The sequence below is a fragment of the Penaeus chinensis genome, chromosome 38 (genome assembly GCF_019202785.1).
Source record: "Penaeus chinensis breed Huanghai No. 1 chromosome 38, ASM1920278v2, whole genome shotgun sequence".
Classification (NCBI taxonomy): Eukaryota; Metazoa; Arthropoda; class Malacostraca; order Decapoda; family Penaeidae; genus Penaeus; species Penaeus chinensis.
Genome location: NC_061856.1, coordinates 23,107,941 through 23,124,126, shown reverse-complemented (window position 1 = coordinate 23,124,126; position 16,186 = coordinate 23,107,941). Strand labels below are relative to the sequence as shown.

Sequence of the window (16,186 nt, the reverse complement as noted above, 5' to 3'; positions counted from 1 at the left end):
CAGATTCCTTGTCAACACTTACACAGTGCACATGGACAGTGCTGTATACATATATATATTAGTAAGGGAGGAAGAATGGTGTGTAAGAATCAGTGAAACCCTTTCAGATATTTTGTATTTACCCATTTTTAGATGAAACTGGAAGAATAAATACTTTGAAAAGACCTACAAGTCTTAGCAAAGTAATTTATCATCACATACACTAATACATGTAGAAGGATTGAAAAATACTACTTGTTAGAAATTAAGTGAACCCCCAAAATGCAGTTTTTTCTATTTGCTTCTGGTGAATATTTACTGTAGGATTTACTAATGTCACTTTTAAAAGTAATTTATATCTACAGAACATGACACAAACCCATTTTTGTCTTTCTTTTTGGATTATTTCAACTCTATGAAAAGAATTGTTGCAAAATGAAACCGCCTTACTTTTGCTTTGTTAATGCTCATTTGCCTAGCATTGGTTACCACATCCTTCACTGCATACAGACCTCCCAAACAGTGCATAAATGGAATGAATCTAAAATATTTGTTTTTCAATCCAGCAAGAGGTATTATGCACCTGGATCCTTTCAAGAACAGCCCTGGAATTAATTCTTAATTTAAATGCTGTTTTGTAAGGCTGGGATTTGCAGTCTTCCATTGCTGGAGTTGATGTCAGTGTTTATGCTAAAATTGTTAATACTGTGTACCAACTGGTTACACAGACTTATTAAAGGTAACAGATGTGTACCAAAAACATCACCTTCAGTTTGATGCTGTATTGCATAATTGTGCAAAATATTATCATATCTTTAATTTTGAACGGTTAAAAGTGAATGTCCTAACAACGTATAGACTCTAAGTACACAATTAAATCTATAGTCATTGATGACAAAGAAAGGAGAGTTGCATGAAGTCACTCTTAAATTTTTGTGATTGTTGGAAGTCTGAAGATGAACTGTTAACATATAGCAGTGAAAATGCCAGGTGTGTATGAAAGATATTTTTATGCCCAGGAAATATTTACATTATGATAACACTAATGACAACAGGAATCATGTATTCATGCCCTGTCCACTATTATTTAATGTATTAATTTTGATTACACATTTAGGGATGAAGAAGTGCTTAGTCACCAAGGATACAACTACTAAATCCACCTTATGTAACTTATTCATCCTATACCCTGAGTTTTCAGATTTATTTTTATTTTTATCATTATGATTATTATAACATAATTATGTTAATAATAATAGTGTTCATGACTATGATAATATTAGGAAAAATGACTTTAGTGACTTAAGGGATTGTGAAGCCACCTTTGTAAAAACAAAATAGATAAAACAGAACTATAGTTAACAGTGCATGTATCTAGTGCCAATATGTCAAAACCTAGGGTTCACTTATTTTCTCGCCTGAAAATATTTAATGATTGAATACATGTTGGACTGTGTAACTTTTATGTATGTACTTACTCATGCAGTTTTAATTTGTTTTCAGAGATTGTGATATTTTGCTTAGCTTTTGGCCTAGAAAAGGGATAAATACAGTATCCATTAGGGTTCAGTGAACTTTACACCTCTACACTGTGTTCTCAAAAGATGCATGCTAATAGTATGTGGACAAAATGAGCTTACTATTATATCATGATTAATGCCAGGGAAAAAAGTTTATTTGGTATTTAGAAAGAGAAATTTGAAACGAAATGGTTTAAAACATTTTATAATGTATGTATATGTATTTTGTACAGTGTGTATCATAATATTACTTATGCTGGAATAAGGTATTGCTGTAAACTGATCCATTTGTTGCTTTGTTTTATTCACACTCTAAGAAGGAAAAATTAGTGAAAACAGATATTGTACTAGATCTGTTTGAGACCAAGAGCAAAAATAAAGCCAAAGAAAAGAAAAAAAAAATCCCAAATAATAAGATGCCATTCCGGCATATTTATATTAATATTAAAGAAAAAATAGTTCATAATTAGGCTCTGACTTCATATTTTATCATTTATGTTTATTAATTTTGTTATTATTGCACCTATTTTTACATAGAATTTCTTTATCTTTCCAATTTAACAACAAAGTTCCTCTGTAGTTAGCTACTCACATCGGACACTGAGAACTGAGTTACTTCAAAGTGCTTATTCTGAAAAGAAATACCATTAATCTTGGAACTCGTATAAGTAATGTCATTGGAAAATAATATTTTCTCTTTGGTCTTAATATATATTATAAATATATTATAAATAATGATAGTGATGCTGCTCATTCTGGTATATTGTGTTTGAAAATATGACAGAGATGGTTAAGAGGATCTGATGCTGGAAGGAAGTTTTCACTTTATTTGTTTATGATATTAGAGGACAGCTTAAATTCTATGGGAGGTCACAGTACCCCTTAAAGTACTGACCTTAGTCTTTCATTTTTGGCATGCAACCATTATTGCATCTTTAATATAAACACATTTGAAATTTCCCCCCCAATCCCTTGCCCGTTGTTGTAGTGGGGGGGCTTAGGAGGCGGAGACTGGGACCCAATGCTGGGGAACTCCCCAACCTTGGGACTCAGCCCTTTTGCATGGTCTTTTTTTTCCCCTCCTACTTTTTTGTTTCTGTCCCTTCACCAACCCCTTCTACTATCCACTCCCTAAGGTGTGAGAGCCGTGCTGAAAGGATGAAAGGCTGACTTTGTGCCAGTCCTGAACGGCCTGAGTGAGCCATGGGCACGGTATTCCCCTGCTTTATGTCTAGCCCTTACCCCTCAAGCGACCCTGAGGGGTGGACCATTTCTCTCCCCAACATACTCCAGGCTTATCATGGCCATCAATGAATAACCATTAACCATTAACCATACCATTATTAGAGGCAATTGCCTCTTCATCAAATAGCTCCACCAATTCAAACTCGCCCGATTCCCTGACCCCAGGCTCTCCTTTGACCACGGCTCTGAACACTACAACTAATACCCCCTCCTCAATGCCGACTAGTACAGTATCCACCCTAATCAACACCCCAGGAGACATTTCTACTCCCAACATGCTCAACTTCAACAACTATACCCCCACAACCTTCTTCATCAACTACCCCATCCTCCCTTATTACTACCTTACAACCTTATTGTCCACCTCCCCATAACACTACCTCCCTCAACACTACTCCCTCTTCCACATGCCCCCGTCCTTCTACTACCCCCATCTCTACAAAATTCTTAAATAATCTATTTAGCCCAGCCAAATGGGACCGATTTTCGTGATCCCTCCCACAACTCACACTTTCTGCTTTGACAACCTGTTTTAATTTCTCAAATGCATATACATCCTTCACTTGATCTAACCCCTATACATTACCTTACCCAACCTTAACCCATTTACTCGTCAATTCCTTTGCCCAACTTTGACAACTAATCACTAACTCAACCACCCTTCACTACCATTTACTTTAGTGCTACATGACCTTAGATGTCTAGCACATTTATTTTGCTTTTAAACATTAACCATTAACCATTAACATTTGAAATTTAAAGTTGAGACAATGATGTTTTCCATTCACTAAATGATTTTTTTTTTTTTTTATAAGAACTAGACCTTTGCCATGGATGTTTAAGTAAAGTGTAAAGTTTTCTTTGCACTAAAAGAGTATATAATTGTAGAAATGGACATTCTTTACAGAATTTATAACTGACAAATTATCCAGTTGCTTAATGGGTTGCACACTTGGATCACATGGAGTGATCCCCTTAAATTGACATCAAGATTTGCAGACAACATTAGGTCAAAAATTTCTGGCAGGTCATCAGAGATAGCATTAAGGAGAACCATTTATTAAGCAGTTCAGTATTCGTGTTTCAAAAAATGTTTCACTAACAAACATCAAGTCATGTATCCATTACTCTCTATATCCTTTGCTTGCTCATTTGCTTGCTCTTTTTCTCTTTTTAATGGTGTCTGATTTGAATTTACAAGAAAATCACCATATTATCTGGCAGGTCTAGAGGAAAATTCAGTATCAGTTTAGCTGGTTAATTAACAGAATAGACATCCTGAACCTTACTAACAGCCCTGAGATGCAACTCCGGGCTCGTGACGATGATTATCAGCAAAGTTAGGAACTGGCCTAATTGCTATAGGATTTGCAGAGAAGTCTGTAAAAAAGGACATGACTACTGGAATCTTTACTGACAGGGAACATAACCCACAATGATACAGCAGAACAAAGATTTCCTGCAACAACCATACTGGCTCAAGCTCTTTGCAAGCAACTGTGGTGGCTGTTGACTGTTGACTGATAGAAATATAGCAGTGTCACCTAAAAGGTGAGATTTGGTCCCTCACCTCCTCGAAGGAACAGAGGGAGGTGATCAGCCTATTCAAAACGAGCACAAGCACAAGATGTAGTTTGAAGAGATGAAGGGAAAGGTGAAGAAAAGCCCACAAATGCGTCCTTGGTAGGCTTCAAATAGGAGCTTAAGAAGTTGGAACCATGTAATGTGAATTGTTTTTGTGTGAGAAAGGATGTACACGGTTCGCCCTGAACATAGTGAAAGGACGCACTGAAATGAAAACAGACAGCCCAGAGGCAGAGAGGAAAGACCTCAAGGTAGTGTAAAGCCAAGTGCATTGCTTAAAAGTGAAGTCTTGACAGAGAAGGAAAATACAATCTGAAGTACCGCACTCATGTCAGCAGGTGAAATCATGTCTGGCAACACCTCTCTGTGTGCTGTAGCCAAACTATTCAATCACCATAAAATTTTGTTAACTGTGCTTTGATAAGAAAAGCATTTGAGTCTAAAGAGATGTGATGAGAAACCTCATTCGCAGTACCTACAATTTGACCAACCTTGCCTTGCACATTATTGAAAGCAGAAGCTAATTCCTGAACATGCAGTAACCATGCTTGTGCATGGTTACAGTATGAGCAGTCAAGTTGAAACTGTAAGCTACAGTTTCCCTATATTTCCTGAGTTGGGATGTAAGTGTCGTCATCCACAATTCTGAAAAGTCCATGCATAATGTTGCCTAAAAAATTGAATAATCCTCTCTGGGCCCTAACTGTGGACTTGAGAATTCAACTCTGCAACCTTCGAGGATAAGATACGATTGAACAGACTAATGTCATGTGCATTAAGAGAAGAATCAAGAGTAAGATTTTCACGAAGAGAAAGTAACTGGTCCCTGTGGTACACCATGAGCTGGAGAGCGTTGTGGAGTGGTAATAGTGAGAACTGGGCCTCCAAGTGGCTTGTTATGGGGTAAACCTTCCCCAGCTCCTCAATCATAGCCCCAGGTGTGTCTTTCGTGTTATGTGGCAGGCGATGCGAGCCTCCTCCCACCAGGAGTGCCTCAAAGAATATGGACAACAGCATCCTGGAAGGGAGAGCCAGAAATCACTCACCACTCGCAAAACAATCTTGAAAGAATATATCACGCAGCTGTCATGCTATATCACAATAGCCAGTTACAAGAGAGCCTATGTAAGACAGTAAAGTCAAGAATGACCAATGCACGTATTGCATGAAATCGCAGCTAATAAGTCCATTATAATAGCAAAGGTAAATGACACTGCATCTCCAAAACTAACAGATAACGAAACTCTACGGAAGTGTCTAACTCGCTAACTCTCGAGCACATGCAAGTAAAATGAATGCAGGACGATATGCCGAAGCAGAAATGACGAGGGAGAGGGGCAACGTATGATTCCTGGCACTGATAATACTGATCAGCCAGCTTCAGAACACCAAAATGGAACCACTACAGAGCCATCAGCTACAGACTTGAACTCTGCCATGTTGTTCTTCACTGCTATAACTCTGTAGGGGCCCACAAATAACGGTCTAAGCTTAGGCCGAATAGTACTATGAGCATTTTTCTTAAATGCCAAAGAACCGACCCCGATAGTCTTTGAACAAGCGATCTTATGCCAGTACTCAATTCTTGTATCATGTGAACTTGTCATTAGCACCTTTTCTTACTGAAATGTTCGCTGCCTTTGAGAAACCAAATAGTCAGCATAGTTGTCCGCACAGAGGTGATAGGTAGACTTGATCGTCGACTGGGAGGGAGGGGATCCCAATCGTCCTTGCTGTCGTCCACCAGTTGATGTAAAATCGTGAGAATAGGCATATGTAAACGTTTCGTGACGCCATTAGCCTGCGCACGGAACGGCAAAACGCTCACCTGCATCACATTTAGCTGCTGTGTGAAACCGTCTAACAACTGATTAACAAACTCGGTACCATTATCCGAGCTTAAATATTGTGGACAGCTGTGGCGGCAACAAATTACGCCATTAAATGCTTTCATGACGTGCACAGCAACCTTTGATGGAATCAGTTTAGAGTAGCGAGAAAAATTGTCCACGATCACGAGGATGTGTTTGTTGTCAGACCATGATGTGGTGAAACCAGACAAAGTGTCACATGACACTTTCTGCCAAGGAACATCTGGAATGTCGAACTTGACTGCAGGTGGGGTCAAGTGGGATCGCTTGACCATTGTATAAGGGGCACGTCTTGCAAGACCTGATATGTTTTCTTACCCTCGCTACTAACCGCGGAAATTAAATCGGTTACGTATTAACTGCATTGCCTTATGAATGCCACAATGTGCGGTTTCACGGTATTCATGAGCATACCTCAACATAAGCGGCACTAAACTTTCCGGCACCACCAGAACCTGCCGGTCGATCCGTCTGTAACCCATAATTCGCTTTGGTTGGGATATCCGAATTAATAGTCCTGTATCGTCAAGAAAAAAATCCTTAACCGGCAACATTGGAACTGCTGTGCCACTGGTTAAGGCTTGTATGAACAGGCTGTAAATCTTATCGTCGCGCTGGGTAGCATATACCTCGTCTTTATTCAGCGGCTCTCAAAGGCTGATGAAGGCAAGCTAAATAAAAGGGGGGGGGGGGGGGCAACGTCGTTCCTCCGCAAAGGTTGCGATCTTTCGATTGGTGCGATTGTCAACGCGTCGGCGGCGACGTTTGCGTGACCCTGAATACGTACAAAAGTCACATCGAAATCGCCCAGGTTATCCTGGTAATGTGCCTTACGACCATACGGATCATTACCATTAAACGACGTGAGCAGCATGCGGTCCGTGTGAACCATGAACTCGTACCCTAGTATATTTCCCTATCGGTGACTGGTGTGTCAACGGTACAGCGATCCTCCCGTAATCCTTGGTGAACGGCCTACAAAAACCATAAGACGACTAAACATCAGAAGGTTCCTGAGATCCATAGGTGATATAAGAAACCTGCCAGGGGGGCTTGAAGGAAACCTTTCACCAGATCAGTCGAAGAGATCTCACCCTTCCCACCAATGTCTTGTAATAGTTGGTGAAGATTAGTAGAAGGTGACGGAATGGTCACCTTGTACAGATGCCGAAAATTGAAAACAGGAAGAAACCCATGCTGACACTTCGACACCAGCACCTTTTGGATAGTCAACGATTGAATTGGCTCTTGCTGCAGCATATCGGGCACTTCTAGAACCTGACGCCTGCTGTGCGAGATCTTGTATGTCGGAATATACACAGGCCTAGCTCCAGGTTCTAGAGTAATGGAGTGTTCTACCACATGCGTTCTGCCTAACAGACGGTCCTTGGTCGGTAAAATGTCTCCTTACCCTCGCTAAATACAAATAGTCCTTACTTAGCCTTTGCTAATGCTGCAGTGAAGAAACAGCGCCAGAGAAAGCTGATGCGAGAGATCCATGATCCTGCACGATCAGTAGACAAAGGGGTAGGTGTTAAAGTTCATCACATGGACTTGTACTCCCATCCCGCAAAGTATACAGAGGGGGAACACGTCCCTTTTACTCGACAGTTTTCAGGGAGGACCAAGTCATTTCTACCTGCCGAGGCTGTGACATCAACCAAACCATTATTGTCTACCCACATTTGGTGCTTTGATTAGCCGGGTGATGTGTGTGATGTGGCGGGAGGGAGTTGTGGAGAAGAGACGGGAGGAGAGTGATGTGCCCGCGTGTGTTTGGTGGATGATACAATCCGCAAGACTGTTGTTTGTATTAGGTGCGGAACCAAACATGCTAGGATGACAAGAGTTCAAGTGTTTCCAGATGGAACTCGGCTCACTTAGCTCATAATCCTGACCTGAATTACTTTCTCATTCTGCTGCATTCGCAGAACTATACCAGAACAATGTAGAAAATCATGGTCAAGGAGCAAGTGTCCGAGGAAACTGTAGTCATCCACTACGACGAACAGATGAGGGAAATATTTCCAAACTTCAATCTCACATATGTTGTTCCAACTATACCTAGCTTAGATCCTGTCACACCTCTAACACAAACATGATACCTCAAATGAGAGCTGAAACTTCCTGTATCAATGAAAAAGTATTTAATTTTCCCCTTTAGCTTAGCAGGTAAGGGAGGGGGCCTCGATCCAACTACATCAGAGACCAATGCACTTCCTCTCCTGGTTTGAAACGTACCATCTCTTCCTCTAAAAAAATTAACGGCCTATTTATTATAAGCTCCTTCCCTGTTCATTCTCATGATGACTTTAAGGGTGATCACCACCTGATCCGGGAACCATGTGCACTCTATCAAAACATGACCCTGCCTGGACAGTGTGTTCTAGCAGAGCACCCACAGACGGACAATGCATCCTCAAGCATCTACGGCATTGCCCTGGCTTCGGCCCAGTTAGCCACTTCTTGTCGTGGTTTGTTATGGGCAACTACCGGGGTAGGTGCTACAGAGTACTGCGCCCCAGAGGGAGGCTCCGAACATGCATGGGTGGGTAGGGTGGGGGTGGGGGGAGGTACTCCGCGCGGCAATACGCGGGCGCGGCTATTTCTTGCCTTCGTCCACACCGGCGGCTCACTGCGCTCCGTGCTGTTTTTTAAATTATTTCCCTAGTTTTTTCCCTGATCTAACAACATTGGCACTCGCCTGCACATTTCCACCATCATCTGACATTTTATTCGCGAGGACCTCATGGAGCTTATCAAATTAAGCAGTGTCTTGTTTGCGCACAGCCGAAGAGATGGATGACACTAACCACACTTTTGCAAAATGTCCAAGAATCGCAGCGTGTGATACGCTCTGAGTAACACATTGCTTCAAACGCACCGGCATGTCTGAGCCGGGATAGACTGTGACCACTGCTTTAGCTTATACGCAAAATTTATTTTAAAGTAAGATGAAAAAGAAGTAGGCTTAGCCTCTAATAACTCCAATAGTCGTAAATGGTGATTCTCCGTCTGCCTCGAATATGTTCAAGTGAAAATACTCTTTAACATTCCATGTGGTCTTCCGACAAATTATTAAAGGACTCTAGCACTCTCGGAATTTCGTGGTGTAATCGCATTCTGGCCGCCATGAGGCACGATGTAGGAAAATGCTCAGACTCCCGCCTTAATGGATTATTGCAAAGAATTGGTCCACAGAGATATGACAGCCTGAAAATTTTGACACTACTTTGGACATAGAGGGGATAATGCTGAGACCCATGCTTGATGCAGATATAACAAAAGTGAGGTCGGGAGGGGGTGGAGTTAGAGAGAGAATGTTTTCGGTTTGTGAGGTGAGAAAGACTGGGGAGAAACCTAGTGAAGCCTTTACGACAATCGACTTTTACACAAGGGTATTTTTAGAGGAGTAGAGTTCATCAGAGAATTCAGAAAATAGAAAAGAACCTAACGACAGCACGCCAAAATGACTTTGTTTTGAATTATAGTGACATTGTTATCAGATGAAAGGAAGAACAAATACTCGCATAAATTTCCCATATAAGCACACAGCACGACCATCCCGTTCCCCTACGGTTCTAAGAACTTGTATTATTTAAGAAAATATTTGGCTCGTAGCACACAAATGGGGAACATGAAAATAAGGAATGTGACCCTTTATACTTACTAGGTTCTAAAGGCTACTGACAACGGTTTTCGACCGGAGGCTGGATCGTGAGTTCTACCACCCTGAACACCAGCTATAATGGTCTTAATATCTATTTAACTGGTAAAGGAGATTGTTCGATGGAAAGTTAGAACTTTATTTTACCTGCTTATATTAACCAGGGCGGGCTCCAACTGACCCAGTCTTACCGGCTGGAAATTTGCGATTAGGTAGGACTCCCATATTTCCTACCCTCCCCCAAAATAAAAGAGCAGAAAAAAATAATCTAACCTAAAAGTAGTTATACAATTAGAACTGCACAATAAACCAATAACTCATAGGACACTAAGGTACATAATTGTTCAGCCATCCTGGGCGCAACCTCTGCCTTCGGGATTGTGTGGAAGGTGACTCAGGTGACATTTGCTGTGCTGGCTCGCTCTCGGCGCCAGGAGGGTCCCGTGGCGGTCACGTAGAGCTATGCAGACTCTTCCAGCATACTGGCGATATGGGCGGACTTCCACCATAGTGCCCGTCTCATTTCATACCTTCGTGGCCTGGTCTTGAACCCAAACACGGTTGCAAACAATCTCGACGACGAGGCTGAGAGCGGTGTTTGCGGGAAATCCACATGCACTAGCCCGAGGCCCCTGCAAGCAGAGGGGGATAAGTTAATCTGGTCCACTGACTTGATGGACATTGACCAGGCAGGCCTCATAGTCATTCTTGCCCCTGTAGCTGCTTAGGTGTGAGGCCGAGTGAGTTCATCAGAACAGGCCCAACCACACAAAATTGAGCACCAGTGAGAGCTATGGCTGTGATGGTGTGTTGTTCCCTGCCATTTCCCTAGACACTAATATCTGCAGCTATGATTGGTCCATCACTTGAGCTGTGACCACCACTACACTATCCATACTGGCCCAGTTCTTTTTCCCTCTACACACTCTCGCAAAGTGGCCTAGATTTATGCAGGCATTGCATGTTGCATTCCCAGCAGGGCATGTAGCTTTGCCAGCCTGGACTGCGGATTTCTTTCACAGGCCAGGCATTGCGATGACGTCATCCCACTCATTGATATGTTTGGTGTCAGTGCTAACAGTAACGGGTTGACGCTCATATCTTGGGCCAAGTGCGTTCTTCTGTGCTGCCTTGAACGCCACAGTATACCCTTAAGCTATCATTGTCATCACAGCATTGGAATACCACGCACGGGAGGGTTGGCTCACGTAAGCCAGCAATTAGCTTGTGTAGTGAAATGTATTGGCTTACATCACTGTCATAGGCTGGGCTCTCGAAACCACAATCCTACACTTTCTGGCTGCATCGTATCACTGAAGAACTCTGATCACTATACAACCTAGTTAGAGGCTCGTGACACTATTTTACTAACGTCGTCCATGGCTTCGGAGGCCGTCAACCTACCCCATTCAGCACCAGTGATGGATAAGGATAAGTTGCCTATGCCCATGAGGGGAGCCCGGCCTGTGTCGACTAATGACAACTCGCTATCGTGTGTCAGCTGGTGCTGACTCGGCTTAGTCCTTACCCGCCGTGGTACCCAACCACAGCAAAGTGATGGATCACAGAGGAGACGTATATACCTGTTGCTGTCCGCATTCGTTACCGTCTTGAGGTATGTATGGAAATTAAAATATGATTTTATAGTTTTATAAGCTTAAACACAAGTGTCTATTTTTGTTGCACATCCGATACGGATACTATTAATGAATTTAAAAATCCGTAAATGGAAACAATTTTTGTGTCCTGATTGGCTAACTATGACGCCACTTGGGTGACGTCACTAAGCTCCAACCCATTTTGTCAGCTTTAACTTATGAGGCGTAATTTTGCAATAATGTCGTGTACTTAACATTTTTTTCCATATTGTAATAAATCAGGTAATATATAATACCGGTCAATTACTGGGCTCTGTGATTCCACGGATTGCAAGAACAACAGTTCTTCGAATTTATATATTGCTCACGTAGTTGAGGTTGTTATTAGACCTAAAGTTGGTAACGTTATTTGAATGAAATCTGACTAGACTGAATAAAGGATCTTTACAAAAAAGGTAAAGTATATTTGGTACTATATGAGTGTTGAGTACACACAGTAGCTATGTTAGAGTGGGGCATGGCTAAGGCAGATATACCTAATCAATTTTCTTCCACTCCACATGCAACCACCTTCCTTAAAGCCTCCTTACACGCACTTTTGTTTTTGTTTTTGTTTTTTGAGGGGGGGGGGGGGGTTAAAACAGTATAATCGCTAATTTGCCAATAATTGGCTGTTATATATGGTGTCCATGTCTTACTGTTTCAGACATGCATCATTTATTATCATTATTTCAAATGCAAAGTGCCTTAAAAACACATGTCACATGTGTTTTTTCGTAGTGACATAAATGTAAATTTACGTAAACAATCCGGTAACAGCAATAGATTATGAACTCTTGCATGATTTTATTCGCTTTTAGGGGAGCTGTTCTCATCGAGAGGAACTGGAGCTGGCAGGGGCAGATCTCATTCTCTCCCTCATTGCAGCGGGGACATTGAAGCTGCTTCGAGAACGAAAGAATGAAAGAGAGAATCAAAGTGGTTATTAATAAATAAATAGCGAACGAGAAATTGTGGTAGGTATTCGCTTCTGATTCCAGGCCGCATGATCCACACTTTGAGATCTCTCTACAATCTTTCAGTGTTCTGTGTGTGGATTTGTAGGTTGCGCACGGTAGGCTCGCCATCCATCACTGTTAGTCGAGAAAACTCGACTTTCGCGCTGTTTAGTCTTTGCTATTGTTTTTTCAGTCTGCCACATTTGTCGATCTACACGGTACTTGCAAGGTAATTACAATGTGGGTAATTTACCGCCCTTGGAAAAACACCGTGTATTGTCAGGAATTATTTTTTTTTTTTTTTCAAAATCAGATAGTAATGGGGATCACACCTGAGATCTATTTCGGGAAGAGTTAATACATGCCCATTATGCATACCTGTCACATACCTGTGGTATGTGATCGGTTTATATTATTTCGAATAATACTAATGCCACGTGCATGTGGTGTATAATAAAAGTTTCATGCCGTAACATTCTTTTTTTTTTTTTTTTTTTTTTAATTCCCTTGAATCTGAAGCCCCCCTTTGTAATATGGGGAAATCACATCGGTTTGCGTAGTTATACTGATTAAAGTAAATACTCAATATTTTCTTTACATTTCATATGAATATTTATATAGTTTTAGCTTATTTGCCTTATAATTTCATGCGGTGCTATTGTATGATTGATTTTTTTTTTACCATTAGATATAAGAAAATAGAATTGCATCAGTGTTTTGTTTACTAAAAGATAAGAGAGGATATCGGATAGCGATTTTTTTTTTTTTTTTTTTAATACTGAATTTTAAAATATTTCTTTTTGGGCTCTGTGACACCTGTGTGTCGAATAACTGTTATTTTTCGTTTATGACGGATGTACATATAAGATAAGTTCCTTTGGATTATTTGCTCTATTGTCTGCATATATTACTTGCCTTATAAAAGATGGCTGGTTGAAACTTAACCATTACCTTTGAAGGTACTCCTCCCAATGGAAGGTTCATCACACTTCCGATTCCACTGTCATCTAGCTCGCTCATAGCTTCCACCGCCATTACTATAACCAGGTAAGAACTTACCTGGTTGAGCACCCACACGAGTAGTCCTGTGTTGGAGATCCACCATAGATCGCGGTACTAGTACCTGCTTCAGAGTCTCATAGAGGAGGGCTGTTTTGGCATTTAAATCCCTAGTCATTCTAGATCAGATGAACTGTCCAGACCTCAGGAGGAAGGATGTCTTTCTCTGCATGGACCTTTCCTACAGAGGGTGTTGTCTCTGCAATACAGCTTTCCAAGTATGGGACTCTAGCAACTTCAGAATAAATGGAGTCGTTGAAAGTAACATTATGCACAATTCCTTCAAGTGTCAGATTTGCTCCAGTCCAAGAAGAGCTCTGATACTGCATTGACACCAGACAGATGGATGTCACCTGGAAAATGGACTCCTGCAACAGCTTAACATCAGGGCCCAGGTGAAAATTCAGGTCCACCTCTGATGTGATGGATACAGGCTTGCAGGCAACATCCCTGAGGACCCGCTGTGACTTGAACACCTCTTATACCTACCTACTTTGAGATTTGCGAAGACCTAGCTTCGCCCTGGCCTTCTATATATGATATAAGATATAAGCATACTGCATAATCTCTATACCAGCACGGCGGCTGTTGTGGGCGGTCCCTGTCTCTGGAATTGTGTGTACTCACAATTCTGTAAGTATGCTGCATGCATTGTGGCTCGCCACAATGCATGCAGCACCTCTCTTCACGGTCTATTGTCTCTATGATCTGCCATGCACAGTGATAACTTAGTCTGATTCTGTGAAGAATGAATTCGGTACCTCTGTTGATTACTTCAGAGAGTGACAGTGGTTCATAGCCTGTGGCGTCTGAGTACCATCTGGCCGAGGGGGAGGATCTCGTTTTCTGTCTGTGAAACTGCAGAAGGAAGGTACGAGCGGCCGCAGTACATTTCTCCTTTGGGATTTTTCGGCTTGGTTGTATGATCATGGGATTTGGGGGCATACACCTGCCAATGTCGGCTAGTCTGTCTGCAAGTTCATTCCCGCTGATGCCAGTGTGGCTGGGGACCCAGTTAATGATTATTCTTCTACCCTAAGAAAGAATTATGTGCGCTATGGTAAGCACAGTGGTGAAGATGTAGATGTCTTTGGGTGAGCTGTGCTGAAGACAGTCAATGGCTGCCCTGGAGTCTGTATGTATGACCACGTGTCCTTCCCTCAGGGACGCATGGGCTAGGGCCCCCATGCTTGCAACTGCCTCTGACTGTAGTGAGGAGGCATTGTCTGTTACCCTCATGGATTTTGTGGCATCCCTTGCTGCAAAGCAGGCGCCTGCAGTGTGGCTCAAGGGATCGACTGATCCATCCGTGAAATATGTTCTACTAGCCGGAGGAGTGATGGCTGCAGTGACCCTCTCGGCTTCTGCCTTTAGACTGGCATGGGTATTGATTCTTTCTCATTGACAGGCTCATAACAGAGAACTCGATCAAGGTTTGTGCCCACGGCGGAGCTTCGATAAAGTCAGGGTGGGAGGAGTCCATGCTCTTGGCAAGTAGCTGTTCTTTGAGCTGATAGCGTATCAACACCTTGGCTGTGTGAGACAGCCAGGAGTTGTTTGCAAAGAGCTCGTTGTCTTGTTCTAAGCGTTTGACTATTTTTTGTCTTAGGCTTGTGTTCCTGGGAGCCTGGATGACCTTTGACAGGAATTGTGATGCCATTAGATCAATTCGTGAGTCCAGGGGGAGAAGGTTTGCCTCCATGAGGAGGTTGATGACCTTCGTCCACCTTGGAGCACCCATAATGATCCTGGCAGCTTCATTTTGAACTGTCTCCAATTTGTCTTTATAGTTTTCCTTTATGGCAATCAAAGTGACAGAGGCATAGTCCACAATGGGCCGGACGGCATGTACATAGAGTGCTCTTAGTACTATGTTTCTGGGCCCTATGTATCTCCTAGTCATTGCTCTCATGGCAGACAGTCGTGCTTTGGTTCGGTCAACCAGGTACTGGACCTCCTTCTAGAAGGAGAGGGTCCGGTCAATCCTTACCCCAAGGTATTGGAAGTCCTCTCCCGATCAGAGATTTCTCCCTGTCGGCGGCAGGACTTCCGGGGAGATGTGCTCTGGCGATCTCACCACGTTTGGGTTATCAAGGGAGATAACCTCACTCGTATTTTAACCTTGCAGTCTCGATGTTAGCCGAGGGCGCCACCGTTGCCATGGGCGAGAAGTCCGTGCATGGAGGCGCCACTGATGGCGTCTGGCAGGCTTACGCATCCCTGTCATCTATGCCCCCAGCTTTTACCCCGCATGTTGGGTTAAGCCCCAACACTTTTCTCTCTTACTAATTCATCTATTCGACCCCCCCCCCCCTTTATCCTTCCCCTTTCCCACCTTCTTTCCCCCCGGCAACAGGTCTTTTCTTTTAACTTATAACTTTAAAAATAGACAAACTACTCTGCACCTCTGAGTTTGACTCTCCTTCAACTCAAGGCCTAGGTTCCTCATTAACTCAACCTAGGCCTCTCCAACACTGTAAATTGTTGCACATTCCCAGGAATAAGGTGGAGCCAAACGTTTAGCAACTATGCATTAAATTATGTGCTGTAAAGGGAATCAAACGACAAGTTTTACCTGTCAATAGACAACTTTAGGCCATCGGAAATAAAGGAACATTTGTCTTATGTGGATTATTAACTGTTCTGCATAGTTAGTGCATTAACA

At 42.3% G+C, this 16,186-nt stretch overlaps 1 protein-coding gene across 4 annotated transcripts in view; it reads left to right on the top strand.

Annotated features, from left to right (window-relative positions):
- LOC125045834 (RAC-alpha serine/threonine-protein kinase-like) overlaps positions 1 to 1,791 on the top strand; it is a 56,093-nt gene extending 54,302 nt beyond the window's left edge. Inside the window, exon 15 of one of the 4 annotated variants that reach the window (XR_007116603.1) lies at positions 4 to 93. Coding sequence is in view for 1 of the 4 variants with exons in the window: in XM_047643349.1 (XP_047499305.1) it covers positions 4 to 136 (133 nt within the window). In the remaining 3 variants the exon portion in view is untranslated. Of the gene's footprint in view, positions 1 to 3 lie in introns of all 4 variants that reach the window. The other 3 variants (XM_047643349.1, XM_047643350.1, XM_047643352.1) reach the window with 3 other exon arrangements.
- The last annotated feature ends 14,395 nt before the right edge of the window (positions 1,792 to 16,186 follow it).